At 37.1% G+C, this 21,852-nt stretch overlaps 3 protein-coding genes across 3 annotated transcripts; all 3 read right to left on the reverse strand.

Moving 5' to 3' along the window:
* Positions 1-9,999: 9,999 nt before the first annotated feature.
* FOMMEDRAFT_31326 (uncharacterized protein) lies at positions 10,000-11,805 on the reverse strand (the record flags this gene model as incomplete). Its single annotated transcript, XM_007270330.1, has 1 exon — positions 10,000-11,805. One exon carries the CDS (start codon positions 11,803-11,805, stop codon positions 10,000-10,002), a length of 1,806 nt encoding a protein of 601 aa, XP_007270392.1.
* A 3,861-nt stretch (positions 11,806-15,666) lies between these two features.
* FOMMEDRAFT_170572 (uncharacterized protein) lies at positions 15,667-16,388 on the reverse strand (the record flags this gene model as incomplete). The annotated part of the gene is made up of 4 exons (XM_007270498.1): positions 15,667-15,841; positions 16,004-16,157; positions 16,207-16,285; positions 16,345-16,388. The coding sequence occupies 4 exons, from the start codon at positions 16,386-16,388 to the stop codon at positions 15,780-15,782; spliced, it is 339 nt and encodes a 112-aa protein (XP_007270560.1). The 3' UTR covers positions 15,667-15,779.
* A 311-nt stretch (positions 16,389-16,699) lies between these two features.
* Positions 16,700-21,133, reverse strand: FOMMEDRAFT_170573 (uncharacterized protein; the record flags this gene model as incomplete). The annotated part of the gene is made up of 14 exons (XM_007270499.1): positions 16,700-17,640; positions 17,690-17,789; positions 17,844-17,935; positions 17,987-18,107; positions 18,170-18,425; positions 18,495-18,700; positions 18,759-19,156; positions 19,209-19,464; positions 19,526-19,644; positions 19,696-20,500; positions 20,551-20,589; positions 20,664-20,711; positions 20,773-20,793; positions 20,882-21,133. The coding sequence occupies 14 exons, from the start codon at positions 21,131-21,133 to the stop codon at positions 16,700-16,702; spliced, it is 3,654 nt and encodes a 1,217-aa protein (XP_007270561.1).
* Positions 21,134-21,852: the final 719 nt, after the last annotated feature.

Below are 21,852 nucleotides of genomic sequence, written 5' to 3' on the forward strand. Positions count from 1 at the left end.
TCTCTTATAGTTACTACTAGATAGAAAGGCTAATAGTCTGTACTACTATGTACTACTGTAAAGATAGTTGTTTTGGTATATTCTGGTTTATTTTGTAAAGCCAGTTTATACTTTTTGGTTTTAATGTATTACTGTTACATTCTAGCAGATTGTTTGAAACAGGCCACAACAGTGTAATACTTTACACAATAAGTGATTGTACTTGATAACTGTTGTTATAGACTATATTTCTGCACAGGAATTACACCTCTTGTTGTAAGTTCACAGGTAACAGGCAGGTCCTTAACTATGTAACTGCTAGTCCCAAGTGTAGTCTCTGTCTTCACTCAACTAGGAATATGTCCCTAAGAGTGTTAATAGTACTTGCACTCAGTAGAGAGGGAGTTAATGCCCCTGAGAGTAGTTTAACACATTTTAGGTTTAAGGTAAAGAGGGTAGTATTGTTTGTGTAAAGATTTATATAAGAGAGCAAGTATGTTGTTATAGCTAGTTTATGAGCTATCCTTGAATAAACTGTTATTAAGTATGATGCTCTTTACACAATAAATGAAGCTCTTTTTATACTACTTTAATTAAGATTTATTCTCCTATTTCTTCATAAGCTGAGTGGTTCTGTTCTTCAGACAGTCTGTATACTATGTTACAGTATTTTTAATATGTCACCACATGTCTTTACAATGTATATTAGTGTTTTTGTATGTTTGAGACATTAGTTGTTTCTGTTTTAGGATAAGGATCAATGTTGAGTCTTTCCTACTACATGCTTCTTACACAGCTTTCTCATTTGATTCCTTAAGAGTGCTTCTTTTCCTTAGCTAAGTTTAATTAGCCTTTCTTATGATTAGCACTATTAATTCTGAGTTCTGAGTAGCTCTGTCATTAAGTGCCTGTGTAGTATAATGAGTTTTGTGTAAGGCTTGCCTGCCTTTCACCATTTGTTAAGTACATAAGGGTCTTCAGATCTGAGTTCCATAGATCTGAGGTGTTTGTATTCTTGTAGTATTATTGGGTAGTGATCTCTGTATATTACTTTAATATTGTATTGTTTTGTTAGTCCTTTGTAATGACTGGTTGTTAATACAGTACAGCTGTGTGTTCTATCATCTTAGATAGTACTCCATATTGAGGCAAATATTTGTGCCATATTTTCTTCATAATCTTAGTGTGTCTTCATTGATAAATGTAATTGTACTGCTTTACATTCTTCATGTATTGTTGGGTTGTATATTTTGTGTATATACATTTTGAATGATGCTTCCTTCCTTCTATGTTTTATTCCTTCATGTATAATATGTTGTATTCAGTGTTGTGGTTGATTGAATAGCATTTGGTATGCTACTACTTGTATTATGTTTCTTTCTGTTTGTATACTTTGTGTTTCACAGATTTGCCTATCCTAACACATTTGATATGTTATTATTGTTTGTATACATTCTTAAAGTTGTGTCACATGATCACATTTCTGGCATAGTCTCTGTGTGCTTTATAGTGAAGTCTGGTTTTCTTTGTTATGTGCCATTACAAATCCTTCTGAATCCTTTCACACACTTAGCAAAAGTAGAGTAATGACATTTAATGTAAAACTATAAGATAAAGACAATGAGCATACTAAGGTGAATACAATTTCACTACAAAATGTATACTATTATCCTAATCTGAACTTTACACTTGTTAGTAAAGTGCTATTATACAAAGCAGGATATGTTTTAATGAAAACAAACAATGAATGTATTATTTATTCCTCTACTCATACAAAGATTGGTGAAATACATGTACAAAATAACTTGTATATGATAGTTTCTTATCATACTAAACAATCTATTAATGCAATCACTATTGTTGATTTACATTAATGAATAGGTCATGTCAATTTCAATTACTTGTACAAACTCATATGAGAGTATTCTGAGATTATAAGTCAAAGGATAACAGACAATAAAAATGCACAGTGTACAGATTGTATTAAAGCAAACATACAATACAATGAAATACTAAAAACACAAACTACACCTCTTACACAATATTATAGAGATCATCTCCACATTAATATTTGGGGACCTACTCTAGTACAAGCTTACAGCAAGTATAAATATCTTTTTACTATTGTAGACAATACTATACAATGGGTAACTATACTACCTATACAGTATAAAAGCAATACTTTCACTGAATATGTAAAGTATACAACAAGACTCTTTACACAATACAGTATAAGAGTTAAAACTCTTTAAAGTGATAACAATACTGTGTTCCTAAGTAAAGACTTTACTATGTATATTGAAAGTCAAGGAACAATACACAGATTAACAGTACATGATACACTACAACAAAACAGAGTTGTAGAATGTATGTATAAGACTATCTTTAACAGTATACATACATGTCTGTTATTAGTAAAGTTACCTATGAAATTCTGAGTATATACAGTACAATATCAAACATTTATTCATAACAGAACTGTTAGTGTGTTGAGGTTGCAATGTTTCCTAAACAATAGGAAATATTCTTCTGTAGGTTTGTGTACCACTCACAAGGATACTAAGAGTTAGTCACACTAGTAGGGGTTCAGTAGACTCTGCTCATAGTGTGTAGGTGTTGATACAAGTCAACTGTGTGGTTTGTAATGAGCTTCATCATCCTTAGATTAAAGTAATATATATACTATCTAATATTGTATGTCTTGGATGTATGTCTTGAAAGACATGTCTCAGCAATAGCATATATTTGCAAGACGTTTGTGTGATTTGAGACATATGACACATTTATCTGAAATAAATGTTAACACTCCCCTTCAAACTTATACTAGTTGATCAGACTAATATAATGTTTGATATGCATTTGTCTGTTGTTTTTACTAATATCATTTACATTTACAATGTAAATGTTTTGTTTGCTTTGTATATTAAGTCTACTGTAAGTGTTACATTTGTCCAATGTATTATTATTATGTTTGATGTAATAAATCAATTGTAAGTTCAATTTTTATTGCCAAGAGAGCTGTAGGATCTCTTTAGTGTTTGTTTGTTTGTAGTTTTATTATTATTACTATTATAGTTGTTACTATAATGTTTTATCATTTGTATGATAGTAGTTCTTCTTGTCCATAATATATTATAATATGATATAACTTTGTTTTGTTTGTTTTTCATGTCATATTGTTTGTTTTGTGTCATAGTATGTTTATTTTATTATACTGTATTGTTCTACAGTTGTTCTGTTATTTGTTCTGTTTGTATTCATATTATTATACGTGTAGTTTGTTTTGTATTCTTACACTTAATGTGTAATTATTATTGTAATTTGTTTGTATTGTTTTGTTTGTATAGTTAATACTATATTTAATAACAATATGTGTGTTATTAATTTGTTCTCATTAATTTGTATTTTTGCACATTTGAATTATGTTACTAGTAGTTTTTCCACTTTTACTTTCACAATGAAACTGTTGAATCATGCTTGTAAAATGTGCTGTTAATGTTATTATGATGTCCTCTATTCATCATGTATCATCTTTGTTTGTGTTTGTTTTGTGTTCATACCTTTTAAGCATTTAATAATAGTTCTATACCTTTATATTGAAGCATTGTATTGTTTGCAATTTGTAATATCATTTATAATATGTCAGATCACTTCATATCAAGGTTGATTAAGGTTTTATTCATTGTAATTTGTTTTATTTTATCATCTGACTGTTTGTAAGTCTTTTTAGGCACATTATTTATGTTTTAAACATATGGTATGTTTGTATTGTTTTGCTGTTTTGTAATAGATATATTTGATATTGTTATATGTGTGCATTGTGTTTGTTATTGTTTAATGTGTCCTTCAACTTTACAAACTATAACATTATTTGTATGTTTGTATTGTTTTATTGTTGTGATAATGTTTTTATTATTATTGTATAGTATTATTTGATTAATATATATTGCTTTGCACAATTATAATACATGTTCATTGTTTTTATTTTGTAGATAGATGAAATAGTATATTTTGCAGTTCTATTTTTCATTGTATATTGTAATATTCGTTCGTTTATTGTTTATTTTGTATCAAATTCTGTTTGATATTGTTTTAATTATTATATTCACTTTATTCGCTGAATATATACATGCATTTGTTATGAAATATGAATTTATTTCGTTTATTTTGAGTGTATTGCTCATTTTTGTTCATTATGATTAATGTTATCTTGTTTTATTTGAAAGGATTAATGTTTTGATTGCTATTACATCTGTTGCTTCTTTTAATTAACTTTAGCAAGTGCTTTGTGTGTCTAGTGTAGATTGCTTTGGGAATATGTGCCATTTTTTGGCTTGCCTGGATTATTTCCCAGTTATATGTCTGAATATTATTTTGTTTACTTAGTTATTCGTTTACTATTATGTCCCACATGTTAGGGAATAAGTGTTAGAAGTTTCACATGATGTGTGATTGTTATTTTCAATGTAACATACATTCTGTTGTGGAAGACATAGTTCTGTTTGATATTTCTGTATAGTTTGTTATGTACCAGAGATGCTTTTCTGCTCAACATTGTTGTATGTAGCATACTTCTCTGTGTTTAGGTATATAATCTGTAGTATATTTGTTTGTAATACATTCAATAGTGTTATGTATAGTGTAACCATCAAAGTTTTTAGAGAAAATGTCTCTTGCATAAGTATATTATTGTTGGATTCATTGGATTTGCTTGTCAGATTCAACAGATTTGCTTTGAATTTGTTGTAATAACTTTATAATTGTGTTTTGTAGGATGTGCAACATTAAATAGTAACATAGTCAATATTTCCACATCATTTAATTGTTTGCTATGTTTTGATTTATTGTTTGTTATGTTTTATGTTTTGTGAATATATACTGTTATTACTCCCCTTCAATTCAAGAAGGTTTGCTTTGAGCAATTGGCTTTTGTGTATAATTGATTCGTTTGTATGTTTTCATCATTTTATTATTCATTTAAGCATTTGTATGTGAATGTATAAATGTGTTTTGTTTAATAATTTTGATGTTATTTGTTATCTTTGTCTGATTTAGTTATTAATTCTTTTTGGCATTATACTGATTGTTATTCAAGTTTATACTCAAATAAATTGTATGTATGCTTGTGTATTTTGTTTGATTGTTATGCATACGTCTGAATAGTTTGTTATTTGGATAAATATAATCTATTGTATTGTTTAGTAATGTTAAGTTTGCATATTTTGTTTGTTATATTTGCATACATTGAGTAGTACATTATTTTGTTTTGCTCAGTATTATTTGTCTTCTGTTTGATGACAAAAGTATTTGAGCTATAGTGTTTCGTTTCTGTTTATTAATCTTTATTCTTTTGTGATGGGTGCAAGCTTTAAGCAAGGCTGTTAATGAAGAATACACTGTTATGATATTGTTTGAACTTCAAATAGTTAATGATATCCTTTATGTATTGATCATAAATATATTCTTTGTGAATAAATATCTTTCTACTGTTTGTAGTGATTGATTAAATCCGTCACACGTTGTATTTAATTATTAGTGAAGTGTCTGATTAAGTTCCAAACTTATGTTTGTTTCTTTTGGATTTTGTTCCAACATTTGTTTGTCTTTTGTGTACTTGACAGTAGTGTTCTTTCTGTTACTTGGCCCTTCAGACTATCTGATGTTAGGCTCTAATGTTTTTGAGACATTAGTTATTTTGTTTTGTGTCTGTATTATTGTATTTTGTCAAGTTTTTTTTAAGTGATGTTTAATTGTTTATAACATTTTGTATGTTAATGATAGTTTTTTGATGTGTCCAAAATATGTTTATATTGTTTAAACTGTTTGTATTAATTGTATTGACTTAATACTTTGTTATCATGTATGTCATATTAATACATAATATTGTTACAATGTATTTGTAACTATTGTTCGTTTGATTTTTGCATTGTAATAGTAATTGTGCAAGGTATAAGATATGTATTCATCCATATAGTTTATAATGTTGATATTATACATATATGCATCATTATATTGTTTCTTTGTTTGTAACATTATGGTTTAATTTAATTTAATACTTTGTATAAGTATATATGTTTGTTATTGTATGTTTAGAATGTTTGCAACATTGTTTTGTGTGTTTTATTAATTGTTTTTATTGTTATTATGTGTTTGTTCAATTGCATTTGCATATAACTTTGTGTTATTTAATAAATAATAGTTTTATGTGTTTGAATACATTATTATTATTTTGTACATTTGTATATTTGTATATCTATGCAATATATTTTATTATTTCATTGTATACGTTTGTATATCTATGCAATATATTTGTATATGGTAAATATATGTTATTTATTGTGACCATGTGTTTGTGATAGTATAAATCATTTTTATATTTGAGTTATTATGCTTTAGTTGCATTTATACTCTTGTTTTCATATTATTTGTTTGTCTAATCATTATTAGATTGATTGTATGTTTGCAATAGTATTTCTTTATATTATTATTATGCTTCACTAGCATTATTCTTTTGTTTATAGTATTAATCATTTGTATTATTAATATAATATCAAATGTTTGTTTGTTATGTGAGATGTTATTATTATAATGTATCTCCAAAGCATAAGATGAAGTAGTTCAGTGTTTGGATATAGTATTGCTGGGTATTCATTGCATTTAAAGCAACTAATCCATCCAAAGTTATTTTAATAAATCAATGTGCATTTGGGATGCTCAGACAGGTGTGTCTAGGTCCTTATAGATAATACATTCTGGTTACAAGTATCATAGCATGTCTTGTTGTATAAAGCAATTGTAGTCTTCAGGACAAGACAATTTGCATTTAGTATACTCAGATGGGAGTGCCAAAGGTTTGTAAACAAGTAGAATAGATTGTATGTGTAGAATCAAGTGGATTCAGTGTTAAATGAAGTAGTTTAATGTTACTTATCAAGTATAACATGATTGAGTGTATCAAATCATTTGTACTATGGTGTATAGTACACCAAAGTGTTTGAGATGACAATTGTGGTGCATATAGTTATGCATATAACTACTGAGGGGGAAATCATAATTGCAGAGACAATGATTTCAAAGTGTTGTGTTTGTAGAGGGTAAGATAAAAGCATAGTAACAATGTAGATATGAGCAGGGAGTGTAAGGCTCATAACCTGTTAGTGTGTTGAGGTTACAATGTTTCCTAAACAATAGGAAATATTCTTCCATAGGTTTGCATACTGCTCACAAGGATACTAAGAGTTAGTCACACTAGTAGGGGTTCAGTAGACTCTGCTCATAGTGTGTAGGTGTTGATACAAGTCGACTGTGTGGTTCATAATGAGCTTTATTGTCCTTAGATTAAAGTAATATATATACTATCTAATATTGTATGTCTTAGATGTATGTCTCAGAAGACATGTCTCAGTAATAGTGTATATTTGCAAGATGTTTGTATGATTTGAGACATATGACACATTTATCCGAAATAAATGTTAACAAGAACACTAAGAGTTACTATTAATTTTGCAACACTATATTACAAACAGTATAACAAACATTATCAAATAGATAATATATGAGAATTCAGCACATATTGTATTATATGAAATGAACAAACACATAAACTACAGCCTAGAGGCTAATACACACAATAGCTAGGTTATGATACTGACAGTAAAGGTCACTTAGTGTGCTATAATAATAAAGTTACTGTTGAACACAATGTACAATTCATAGACAAACTAATGTCTAGGATTGAAGGGGAGAATAATCATAATGATGATGCACCAAACAATAATAAAACTCTTCCTAATAACAATAATAAAGACAAAGAACCTGTCATACAATACTCTACACAAGAGCAAAGACTGGTTAAACAAATTATAGGTTTAAATTACAAAGATGATATAAACTTAGCTATGTATCTAACAGAATCTAACAAATTCCTTAACAAAATCTATAACAATCCATTAATGTATTACAATACTATAACATGTATAGACAAAGAACAGTGGATCAAAGCTATGAAGGATAAAATACAGTCACTTCAACAACAAAACACATAGATATATACTATCCCCCCTATGAATACAAATATAATTGGAACGAAATTTGTCTATAAAATCAAAAGACTGGCTAACAGCTGAATAGACAAATACAAAGCATGATTTGTAGTGTAAGGATACACTCAAAAGAATAGAATAGACTTCTATTCTGACAACTTATTTGCCCTAGTAACAAAACTATTAACAGTACCATTATTGTTATCTTAGGCAGCATCTAAGAACTATGAGATACATTAGATAGATGTGAAATCTGCATATCTTTACAGAGAACTAAATGAGGACAAACTCATTTATGTGAAACTGCTGCTAAGCAAGCTACTTACAGATATTAAACCTGGACAGGCATTATGTTTAAATAAAGCATTATACAGATTGAAACAAGCAGGTAGACAATGGTACAAGAAGATTACCAAACTACTACTTAAGATTGGATTAGAACAAGCTAATTACAATCATACTGTATTTTATAAGAAATAAAATAATAATACAATTCTTATAACATTTATACATGTTGACAATATTACAATTATTAGCAAAACTATTACTATAATAACAGCATTTAAACATGTATTAAGACAATATGTTACATTCACTGACAGTAACAAAATACATTGGTTACTTGGTATTAAAATAAGCTGAGATAGACCTTAACAAACAATTAGCTTACAGTAAAAACATTATATTGAAAGTATAATCAAGCATTACCACTTCGAAAATGAAAAGGCACTACAAACACCTATTACTCCTGGAATAGATCTATCCAACAATACAAATGATACATACAATACAAACGAAAGTAATAATGAAACAATACTATACATGAATATGGTAGGATTGTTAAGATATGTTGCAGATTGCACACAGCCAGACATATCTTATATTACTGGGCAATTAGTGTGCTACCTACAAAAACCCTAAACACATTACTACAAAGTAGTGAAACATTACTTTGTGTATTTAAAATATACAACAAATTACTGGCTTCAACTTGGAAGCACAAATGCCTTAAAACTATAAGACTATTGTGATACAGACAGACAAATGACAGAAGGACATAAAGCAATAAACAGTTATGTCTTTCAATTAGCTAAATTGACTATATCCTGGTCAAGCAAACAGCAAAACCTGGTACCACTATCTGTTTATGAAGCTGAGTTGCAAGTACTAGCATATACTACTCAAGAAGCCATTTGGCTCAAACAATTCGCTGAAGAAGTACTGCAGACTGAATCAGCACCTATTATGATTTATTACAATAACCAAGGTGTAATAAAGACTGTAAAGTCTGATAAAATAATGTACAATGCTTACACTAAACACCTTGATTTACAAAAAGACTTTGTGTAATGTTACATTCAAAACAATTACATTAATGTATGCTATGTCCAATCACAGAACCAATTAGCAGACATCCTTACAAAAGCTCTCCATGTCCCACAGATCAAGCATCTAATCAAACTATTAGGCATACAGTCTTAGTTCTTAATTAATGCTTGAAGGGGAGTATTAGATTGTGCTCTAGATTAGGAAATCCCCAATTGCCTTATGTAGCATTACTGCACTTGGAATGTCTCAGACTATCAGACTTCATTATGTAGTATATAAGGCAGACACTCGCTTCATGTCTCAATAAGAGAGAGTTTGGGGGCACTCCTGCTATGCTTGTTAAAACAGGTCAAGCAAACTTTATGTACATAAATATGAACATGTGTGCACCACAATTGGGTGTGTGAGTCTCCAAACTCTCTACTTACTTTAAAGTTTGTCCCTAGTGTATACAAGATACTTCTGATATCATTGTGGTTTACTTGCAGTGGATTTGGCATTATAGCTGAAGTTTTAATTGATGACAGAGTCAGTCAAACGAAATTACATATTTCCAGTTCCATGAGCCAGCTCAAGATGCATACAATGAGATTTGGAAAGAATTAAACTATTCCAACTGGAAACCGGCAGTTCTTTGTGAAACCCTATGTTACATCCATTCCTTCTTATTGGAACCCTTCGTGCTCCCTGTTTCGCCCCTGCCGGAAATACTTGTGTCGTTTGTCTCACTTCCTCTTGTAGATGAAGCAACCCCTGTCTTGCTACTAATGGTAAGAAATCTCCGTGGAACCCTTTGCTGACCTTTAATCTTTTGTTCTGTTTCCTTTGACAGACCCTCTATAGCCCTCAATGCCTTTTTTACTCTCTCTTCCGGCCGTTTTAGCTCAGCCTTTATCTGTCTTCTCAACTCTTGTGCCATTCGATCTTTTGAGCTTGAATCTGATCTACTGACCTGTCTTTCTTTACCGTGTTCCTTTTTACTTCCGTCTTCTTTGCTTTCCTGGTGTCCTTTTGCACTAGTGCCGATATGATTATTACTCGCCTTATTCAAACTGCTTACTTGACTCCTAAAGCGTGCATATGTATTGCAGACCTCGACTTGCGCTTCAAATGCTTTACACCAGTAATGCACTGCCTTTGCCCAATCAGTAAAGGAGCCATACTTCATCACATAAAGGGATCTATCAATTGTCTTCTTCACTTCGTCCGCTACGCCATCATATTCGTCTGTAAAGCCTGTCCTCACGCCCTCGACGATGTTGTAAATATCTTCATGAGAAGGCAACCAAGCTTTTACTTTCTCATTATCTTCTGTATCCTGCAATTCTTTAAATATCCCATCTTCTTTCTCTTGCAGCCGCCTCAAGGCAGTAATCAGTGCAGTAAGTCCATGCATTAGGACCTTTTCAGTATCATGTGCCTGTTTATCCATCTTATGTAGCGAGTGTGTAATGTCCCCACACGTAGCGCTGTTGTGTCTAGCCCCAATACTAGTTACAGAAGTAACCAGGCGTCTTGCCTTGTCTGAAGTTGTGCTCTTTGCACTAGGTCCCTGCTGCATCCTGTTTGCTATACCTTCTATTTCCTCTAGTACATCGTTTCTCTTGTACATTGCCCTAGCTTCTGACCGAGCACTCCACCTGCTTTTTCGCAACTGTTCGACCTCGTAGTCAATGTGCGACACCTCAATTGCGGCATTGTTGACCTCTTGAAGATCTGGAATTTGGATACTACCTTTCTCTATGGAGATCTTGTGTTTCTGTCTACTGTAGATTCCATCATCTGAATCGCTCCACTCACTGGATGATTCGGACCATAGTTTGTTGGCTTTCCCTTTTTCTTGCGAGACAATTGCATCCAGCTTATGCAGTCGCTTTTGCAACTCAACAATCCTTTTATAGTTTGGATTATAAATTTCAAAAGCCACCATCTCTTCTGCAAGGGCTTTGCACCAATAAACCACAGCAAGGGATACATCCGAGACAGAACCACCCGCTATCAAGTCAAATGTGTGTGTCAAGGCAGTTTTCAATAACTTTTCGTCGTCGACGTCTTGGCACACGGCGTGATAACTAATAGTGAACTCTCCGTGCATGATATTCGCAAGCTCTTTCCTTCTTTCCGCTTGGACTTTCTCGACGAACTCGCTGCCTATTCGGGACAACCTCTTGTGCCTTACTTCTGTCGAACGCCCTTGCGTATCATACAGAGTAGCCTCTCCTTTCTGCAGCTCTTCTAGTGCAGCTATAGCAGTTCTCCGACCCATTTGTAGGACGCGCGGTATACTTTGTGCTGGTCCTGCCTTTCGATACAGGTCGCTAGATAGACGGCGTTGCAGCTTTGCGCTTACCAATAAAAATGCTGTTACGGCTCTGTCGAACTCGAGCTTGTCTGGGACCGATTCTACGCCATGGTCATTGCCAGGGCTGGATTCTTTTTTGGATCCACCCGACATGTCTACCTGGGAGGGAAGAGAATTTGCAGTATGGCAAAGTTTAGCTAGGGTAATGTGACGAATAAATCACATTAATAGTCTTCGGCATTCATGCATCACATCGCAATGCATTGTGGCGTTCTGATCCATGGCGACCACAAACGCGCCTCAGCCTAAAGTATCGATCAGTCAGTATTCTTTAGTGGCGAATGGTAGTAAATCCCATACCTTGCGCTAATTGGGACAGTCCATGGAGTTAGGTCGGACTATCACCAGCAAAGATCCGTAAGAAGGAACACTCGTTTGCTGGCTCAAATGACTAATAATCACAATAGAATCTAAGTATTACCAGTGCCATGCAATTATACCGCTGTGGCGTAAGGGAAGACAAAGACGCTGGCCGAAAGCTTGGACGCTCCAGCGAGACTGCGGGAACCATACCATATTACCATAATAATCAACCTGCTTCAATATTCGACTTCATTGTATTCATGATGGGATCCATAGCAGAAAGAGGCAAGATTTCTGAACTTGAAAGCAGGATATGACGGGCTGACGGACGCGTCACTTGAGGCATAAAGGAAAATATCATGACGTTTAGTCAGCAGGAGGTAGAAGTTCGAACATCGCTCGCCGGGCGCCTCGCCCACAATTTCAAACGTTATGCCCCTTCAGAACTGAATAAATAAAACATTAAAGACCAGTTGAAAACTTGCCCTGCACACTGCTTTAATTCTACAAGAGTCCAGATAAGTAAGCCCTAATACTGAACAAGTAACAATAACATAAATAAAAGATCGTCTCTACCGCGTCCAGTGTTAGAAGCAAAACGACTACTTAAACCAATCCATGGCGGAGAAGGGGAGCTTAAATAACATCAAGGCAATAGTCAAGTCCGGAAAAATAGCCTAGGCATACGCAAAACAAGCACTTGAAAGTGGTCGTTCAAGAAATCAATTGGACGAGTTGGTAACCAAGGGAAAGAAAGAACTGACTTTACAGTTAAGTGAACTCTATCTCACTCACTACCTTCGATGATGGCATCCCATAACTATCACCGACACGAAGGTTCTGTTCGCCGGCAGTTTTCAGGTTCACCAGTGAACGGCTCCCGAGTATAACGAAAAATGCAGGATTTCCTAGGAATACGAGGAAAGCTGCTGCGAAATCATTTGATACATATGTTACATAACTCAAGATGTTGAGCACACAGCAAACGAGGTTGCTAGAAATGAACACGCTGAGAACAAAAATCAAAATGGAAATACATACATACAGTATGAAATACTCGAAATGGCCTAAGATAACGACTTCGACAAGTGTAGTTCCTCACAATCCCACAGACATATTCCAGTGTTAAACTGCCTTATAAAGCGCCAGAGTCATGAATACAGTTCCGAACACCAGAGGTACAGCCCTTCCAACAACTTAGTAATGAACCATATTAGCGAGACAAACTCACCAGAAAGCTATAGCCAACTCCGCAGGCATCGGGTTATTAGAGCCATCACAAATGCTGATGTTCTCTGTAAGTTCTGTTGTAGAAGCTTCTTCTAGATGAGTGATTTCCTCATTGATCAAATCTATAGCTCCTACATTGAAATACCTGGCTTCCGTAAATAGTCATGATGACCTCAAATACAACTTCGATCGCCAAGATCGTTCTCAAAATCACAGACAGAACTCTATCTTTAACTGCTAGATCAACAAACAACAAAAATGATTTTACTGTAGAACGTACCTTGTGCATATAGCGCGCGAACACAATTTATAAGAGTATCTGGGCGAATGTAGGTCAGGTAACAAGTTAGTGCCCGAATTCAATACTTACAGTCGATTGAGACAATTGAGACAGAAACTGAACCATTTTAAGTAACAACCTGAATGGAAATAAGTAAAGGACTTACTAGCAATATTCGAGATCCAGTTGGAAAAGTTGCCTAAAGAACTCGTTCAAATTCTGGTAATTAAAATAAAATAAAATAAAAAAACCTTACATCTAAATAGAAATAAGGCTTCTGGCCTCTGACATCCAATGATTTAACTGGAAATCTTACAGTCTAGGAGTCACCTCAAGCGAATTATCTAAAGCAAAAGTCAGAGCTTGCTGTGATAGTTGTTGTGGTCAATCCACTTACAAAACAGACGGGCCACAGCTCCGAAAAATCCAATGTAACGGTTCTGACATTTATTGACAGTTACGCTCCAGAGTCCAGACTGAACGTTTAACTCGAGAGGCTACGCACTGCAAAGTACATCAAGCCGGTCATGCGCAGCGGAGTTTTCTGCACGCCCTGTTAGTATCTCTCTTTTAATGCATAACTGGATTGGAACTTACCCAAAAGTATTTCACCTGAACGATATTTCATTAAACCATTGTATTTTTCTTTAAAAAAATATATATATTTCGCACCTTGCTATCTATAGTAGTGACTAGTACAGACGCCAATATTTCTTGAGAATGTGATAAGCGTAGTCGGCTAATGAACGTACGTATATCATATGCGACAACGGTGACAGACGCAACTTGGAAATATTGTGAAAGGATGATGAACGGAATGAGTTCCTGAACATAGCTAATATTGTCGGACAAAGGATTAGATCGAGCAGAAAGTCTCATTACAGGGGTTGTAGACTGTTCAAGCTCAGGCGAATGTAAGTGGGAGTTAGACCAGAGAGAGGGTAGACAAGAGTAATTAGCGACTTGAGAAAACAACATGCCCATTTATTGTCCTCGAATGTGCACAGAAGCAGAGCGGAATGCTCTCGAGTTAACTGGCCGTTTTGATGGATGCAACAGATATCATCGTTTATCTGATGTAAAATCGAGTTGTTGAGTAGGTAGATGGTGTCAAGGTATGTACGACATCCTTATGCTGTGCTTGCAGGAAGGACAAAACCGATCACTGTGTTCTACGAAACGACGACAGGAAGCCATTGAATCCAGGACAAACTAAGCAGTGAACCCGCTTGCAAATTTTCGTCGAGATCACCTTCTAAGCTCGAAAATAACTCGGGTCCGATGTCTATTGTTTCAGGGAAACAATCAATCTGATTCAGATACTGAAGGAGTCACTATGCGCATTGCATCAGAGCTGTAGGAATCCATATTGCCACCAACGGATGATGATTGTATGCACCATCCAAAGGCAAACTTGGTACGCTTCCGTCCTCCACCATGACATTATCTCCTGCAATAATAGATGAATGGATCAAATGCAAATGACAGCGCTAATTGCCTTGACGAAGGTTTCCTGTTAATAGGCATCATCTAAGCCGATCGGAACCTGAATCAGCATAGTTATAGACTTATGAAGTCCACCCGTAGAATCTAAAACTGATGAATTTGTGACTTGCCGAATTTTTTTTCCCACATCATCTTCTCAGTCCGGAAGTAGCTGGGTTCCGATTCCAAGTGGTGCAGACAGCAACAATCAAACGAGTCCACTCGCTGGCTGAAGCCACTATTAATATTGTATCAATGCTGTAGGAACTCACATGATGGCTGTACGCGGATCAACCAAAGATTAGTATGCTCCCTTGCTCTATGTTGCAGAAGTCACTATGAACATCGCATTAGCGCTGTAGTGACCTTAAGCGAGGAACTGTCATCGACGCATGATGGTCGCGTGCATCAACCAAAGGCCAGAAAATGTGCTTCCGTACTCCACATTAAAGGATGCGTGGCTCACAACGAAGCCTGCGCACCATCTGGACTAGGACGTTGCTAAGGCATCGTCCAATCTGATTGAAGCTTGAATTGCAACAGACAGCGTCAGTGAAGTTGATCCCACGTGAGAACCTCGATGGTCAGAAGGTGTAAAACGGCGAAACGCAAAATCAGGGTTTAGGATGTTGCATGCACGACAGAATATGGGGATAATAAATGAATAAATGCAAATACAATATTCTAATCAACCAGATAAGACCCGGTGCACTCAAGAAAAGAAAGGCCAAGCTAAATATCATTCCTCAGAAGTATGCTGAAACAATGTTCACAAAATGGCGTCTTCTCCCGCCGGAAGAGCGACGGTTCCTCGAACGGCTTCTGACATCCCTACACAAGTCATCAGCAATAAACATACAACTTAAGAAAATATAACAGGAATGTTTAAATGCAGCACACACAAAGCATTCATAGCACCAATTCCCAACAAGACCTCCACGGCACCTATCTCATCTCGTATACTCTCCTTAAACGGTTTGCACTACGGCGCACGTAACCGTACATGATACACCTCGCAATAGGGGTGCTCTCGAAACTCAGTAAACCCAACTTCCTCCCCGCCCTCATGCAGAGCAACGTCAAACGTTTCACCAGCCTTGATGTTAATCTCCTTGTTAAAGCCTGAGGCTTTTGGATACGATTTTAACTTTTGCGGGTGAGGGAACAAGGAGCAGATCGCCACATCCTGCGTTTACCTTATGCTGGGTCATCGAGCATGATAAACCATTCGCCGATGATCGGTGTCCTGCAGAAATAGCGTTTCGGGGCGAAGAGCTGTGACAGAGGTTTAGCCATACGTCGGGAACAAAACAGGCTATGGTAAAGATGCTTACCTCATGATAATCAAGATGAAAAAAGTAGTGAGGCTTGCCTTCATGCTCGTATGAGCTTACGCGCTCAAGATGTCTATGACAGTGGCACATTTCTCTACAATGTCATATGTAACTTTGTAAGGCGAGAATATCTGAATGACGATTCCAACGACAGACTGAACTGTGTTAAGACTAGTCAATTTGCCATATTTGGGTACTTGTTATATAAGCAACAGAAAAGAAATATTGTAACCCGTCTTTTAGTTTCAGTCGTTTGCTATGTTATTTACATGCATCAAAAGTACTCGTACAAAACCAACTGCGCCCCGTGCAATTGATCCCATGTAACGACAACCCTATGACTGGTGCACAACTACTAGTGCTCCTCTTCAAATGTCTCTATTGACATTGCAACCCCAGAAAGGTCAAGACCACACTTAAACTTCGTACCATCTTTAACGTGTTTAACCTCCAGGGCAGGTTTTACAGGATGGTCCTTCACAAGACTTCTCAGCTGTTGATACGTTCCCTTAACTTTGCGGTCATCTCTGTCGAGCAGTTCGCTGAAACATGTCTTCTTCAAGTATTTGTACATTTCATGCAAAGTTGGTTCGACGTCGCACTCCTGGTGGTATTCGTCTTCCCTTACAGAGATATGTTCTTTGCGTAATAAGCGGAGGAATTCCTGAGATGCCTTCCTACTAACATTCGGAGAGGCATGATGCTCAGGGACTTTAGGTGGTAACTGAGATCTCATATGGATTGAAATTTTGGAGCGTGTTGCCGATGATGGGTCGAAAAACTTTTCGAACATCGTACGCACATCCCACAACTTTATACTTGGAAGCAATTCTGCATTTTTCTGGTTTTCTTTAAAATCATAGTATCCATCCTGAATAGCAGACCAGAATCTTTCTGTCTCTCCGATCATGCCTTTGGGCATTTCCGTCCACTGTCTTCGGAGTGATCTTTTATGACTTTCGAACATTTCGTCGGACATGGTCCGAATAACCTTGCGCATATATATCAAGAAGGCATCAATACGCGACTCCAGATATTTTGTGTCGAGTTCAGACTCTATCACTAGACGCCAACCAATTAACTCGATGTCCGTTACTGTGCGTGAATAAACTATGTATCCAAGCTGTTGTTTCGTTCGAAGAATATCAAATGCCGACTCGTCCAAGATTTGAGAGATCAAATGGCATTTAACGCGGGTGCAGGGGTTGGACTGATTGCCAACATAACAGTAATACAATACACTCGAATTGGCCTCCTTAGAATTGAGTACAGGTAAATCCCAGACATAATTGCATCCTGTTGGAATTAACAATAAAAGACCAGCTAGAGCACAAGACAAACGTACCTTTGGGAAGAAGCCGCGAACGCAACATCGGGACTTCGTTTTTTGGGATCGCTTTAGCCTCGAATGTTTTCTCGACCAGGGATGCAAGCTTGAGAGCATCCTACGTAATAATAAACACATAACACTTTAACACTTGAAATGATGACCAACTTGCCTCCTTTCTTAGATTACAATTTGTTAGAATTACGAAGTTTAGTCTGGACAGCAGCAGCTGTACATGCTTGGAAAGTTCCTCGACCGTAATATCTGTGATATAAGCTGATACAGTAGGTTGTAATATTACAACTAATATCATACCTTTCAACTCATTCAATCTCTCCTCTGTGCTAAGATAGTCATCTTCAATAAGGTAGAGTAAGTGAGACTCAGAGAGATCGCATGGATACTCCAGATATCGATCCTTCAAAATTCGTCGTTCCTGGGAGTGCACACCAGTCTCAGAACACAGCCATATTATCCAAATATAAAATGAGGTGTCACCTGTTTCATCAGAATCTTCAACCTATCCTTCTGGATCTTAAGATATTTCATCTGCTCTAGAACTGCCTGAACAAGATCATGTAATTTGTCACTAAAACCATTAAATTGCATTTCAAAGCCGCGCGTAGCACTGAGCAGTTTGCATGTCAGGCCAGCAACCTCCGCATAGAATGCATGTCCATGAATTGCATCCTCCACAAGGGCTACAAACATTTGGGTCAATATTCTAGCTCGGGTAGTAGCTCCAGCAACTGGCCTACTCAGAAAGACGGTGAGCATATATGGAAGGAATAACATCCAATTATATGAATCAGGACGAACTCACGTTCGCGCTGCAATATGCACCCAAACATGTGGTACTCGAAAGCGAACGTTCCGATTGTGCCACACTTCTATGTTTGGTGCACGCATAATGAGCGTGGGTCGTTGCTTCGGTTTATTACCATGTACACCGTACAGGGCAAAGTTCTTAGGAATAAATGGATTTGGTCCTGGCAAAGCAAGATCAGGTATATCATTGCCTTTGCGAGTCTGATAATCACAGGCCCCGATTAGAGAGAATGTCCCAAATACCTATGTAGATACTCACCTCAGAAATGAACTTGGCGTCAAATTGTTTCTTTACATACTCGGCTCCAAACCATCGTTCCTTGTGCCATGTCTCTCCCGTCGGAATATGATCGTGATTACGAGCCGCTACAATAACGTAACAGTTCTCAGCATCCAGATTCTCCAATGTATCCCCGATGAGCTTCTCGTTCAACTCCCAAGGCAGTAACGGTCCATTCAGAAGAAGAGCACGCGGTGTTGGATACTTCATTGAACCGACAATGTCTTCAACCAGAAGCAGTGCTTCTGGCTCCCGGTCGTAATTGAAAGACAACCATTCCATCCACCACCGTTCTCTCGGTACCCACTCTGGGATCTGATATTTGCGTAATAGGTTGATGAACTTGAAGCATGTTACTATAACTTCTCGATGGTTCTCTATACGGACATCATCGACAGTGGACGTGGAATAACAGAAAATAATACGCACCCAATCCTTCTTTCGTCAAGTCAAGGGTCAGCTTGAGCAGACTGATTCCGGGGCCGTAAGTCGCTTGTCCAGCAACTAGTCTCAAAAGCCATCCCTTATTTTTCAGGTACGCGTGTAGCGAACTCGGACCTTCGTGACCGAGTAGATGAACCACGTAGTACGCTGGCTTTTCACGCCATAGAGGTGTCTGCCAGGAGATGGGGAAGACAATAATTATTTTGTACATTTTCCCGATTGTCTTAACATAAACGATTTTCTTACATAATAGACCATTTTTAGACATGATTCATATGTACAAACAAGTCCAGAAAACGTACCCCAAGTTCTTCCTTCCCGTATGGCTGTTTAGAAGAGGAGATATCGGCTGGGTATTGTCCTCTGCTCTTTATTGGCGAGAAGAATCTCACGGCCATATCGATCATCTTGTGAAGAGGTTCTGGCCGATGCAATCAGAGCTAAGATGGAATGTGATGATGAAGCAACGTACCATTCCCAGCTATTGCCAACTTCATCCTCTCTGCACAATATTCCCTCTCCCACCACTTTTTCAAATACTCTCGGGCCTTCAGGGCAGCTACTTTCTTTGCTTCCTCTTTGGCGGCTTGTGAGTCGGTTTTACTCGGGGATCTGCTTAATTGCCTACTAACATGACTACTCTCTGAGTCTGAAGGTGTCTGGGGTGGGGAATATGTACTCTGAGTGGAACTGTTGCTGACAGATCTTCTATGGCCGCGACCATTCTCCGTTAGTTGCTTCGTAGGAGGAAAACTAACACGGCTCCCGACGCTTCCCAATGAAGTCTCGCTGATGTTCATACTCCATGAATTTCGCTCATCCTTCACGTGCTTTCCGAACGAGGAAATTCGACTAAAGGAGCTATCACTCCCCTCGGGAATCTCGCTACCAGAGTTTCTTCTCGGGGATCCGCTCATGCATCTGTTTTCATTTTTGTCAGACTCATGACGCAGGGGTGATGCCCTCGAGGTGAGAAACTTCCCCAGAAGCGTGTCCTCGTTTCCGGTGCCGAACTTTCTTAAAGGATGGGAGGGATGGGCAAGTGAATATTCAACATACTCTAGTCTCCGCATATCGTCCTGCAGTTTTCCTGAATACTCGGAATTAACCGCCTCAACCTCGCGCAATGCCGAGCCTTTATGGAAGCGTGGACAGTAAAAGAATGCGGAAAAGCGATCGAGCGCGCCCTCTAGGGCATCCGAAGCAACTTCAAAGTGAAATTCGGTGTTGGAGGGACCCGACGATGCATTATAGAAGCCGTTGTTCAAAGCAAGATACTACATGTAGTGAGAGACGTCTGTGAAGCATTAATTTCTCAAGGCTTTACCTCATCGAATGCGTTTTCTTCAGGATGGTTCACCGAGCCCTATGAGCATAGCCATTGAAGTGAGCGTCGTGCGAAAGAACGGCGATGAGTTTAGATCCGGGAACTTGGCTTACCATCGCTAACAAGTGCTCGCAAAAGTGGGCTGTACCGGCCATGTCTTTCTGCGAAAACTAGTAAGTAGCATCCTTGACAGGTGAAATTTGGTTGAACGGTCCGCGGTACTTTGGATACGACACCCAGCAGCTATTTAAAGCGGAACATCGTAGAAAAATGGTGCGATGTACCAAAGAGTGTACCACTATACAACAGGAAAGTGTATAATTTGACTTACTGGGTCATTAAACTTTCCTATCGCGACATCCATCCAAGCAGCTGAGGTGTCGAGGTAGATATCGTTAATAACCACGGCTTCAAGACCATTATTCAGACGAATAACAGCGTATTTGCGGTAATCTCTGTTACTTGTTTGAACTGGTGCCGTATAGATGTGATAACTTGGATTGTTATCCTTGGCACGAACAAACTCCCAATTCTCGGAATCCTCCGACAATGTCGTCTTTACGGTAACAGGTCCACCCTTCATTTCAATAAGAAACGAGCTAAGTGAACTTCACCACAGAGGATGGGACGAAGGAACAGGGGCGGGATCCCTAGTTCTTCAAGAATTTAACAACCCAGAACACTGTTGCGAAAACTCAACGCTTACGAACGAAATTTTTGGTCGCCGACTTGTTAGACTCTTCCAAGCAATATCGAAGAAAAATGCATATTAGTGACTTCGCACATATACAAGACAAAGAGTGAATACCGTTTAACTCTGTGAGACCTTGGCGGACTGTGGGTTAAAGCTGGCTACAAACTCACAACTGCTTGGCGATGTCAGAAGTTATCATACGCACTGTTTGATCAAGTTTGCCTGTTACTGACGCCCCTATATGCTTTGTACTCGCGTCACTCATTTACGTAGGAGCATTTGATGATATGGTATCCACATCACACATCAATTGACCGAAGCAAAGTGATGATCAGAGACTAGACAAAATTTATCACGTGCTTGGAATTGACTTTATACGGACATACAGTCAGTAGATCATGCTGCAGATGCACCGATCCCTGCGTGGCACACTCTGGAGTCCTCCCACCACGTTTCTTCGAGTCTTGATGTGTAAGCCCTGATACCGAGCAGCCAATAATAGGATGAATATATAACCTTCTGATCCTTCTCTAGTGCTTCTAGTGATAGCAACAAAGTATCTTCATAAACCAATCCAGCACAAAGAGAAAGACGGAGATTAAAACAAC

Source organism: Fomitiporia mediterranea (genome assembly GCF_000271605.1).
Source record: "Fomitiporia mediterranea MF3/22 unplaced genomic scaffold FOMMEscaffold_13, whole genome shotgun sequence".
In the NCBI taxonomy this organism is placed as follows: Eukaryota; Fungi; Basidiomycota; class Agaricomycetes; order Hymenochaetales; family Hymenochaetaceae; genus Fomitiporia; species Fomitiporia mediterranea.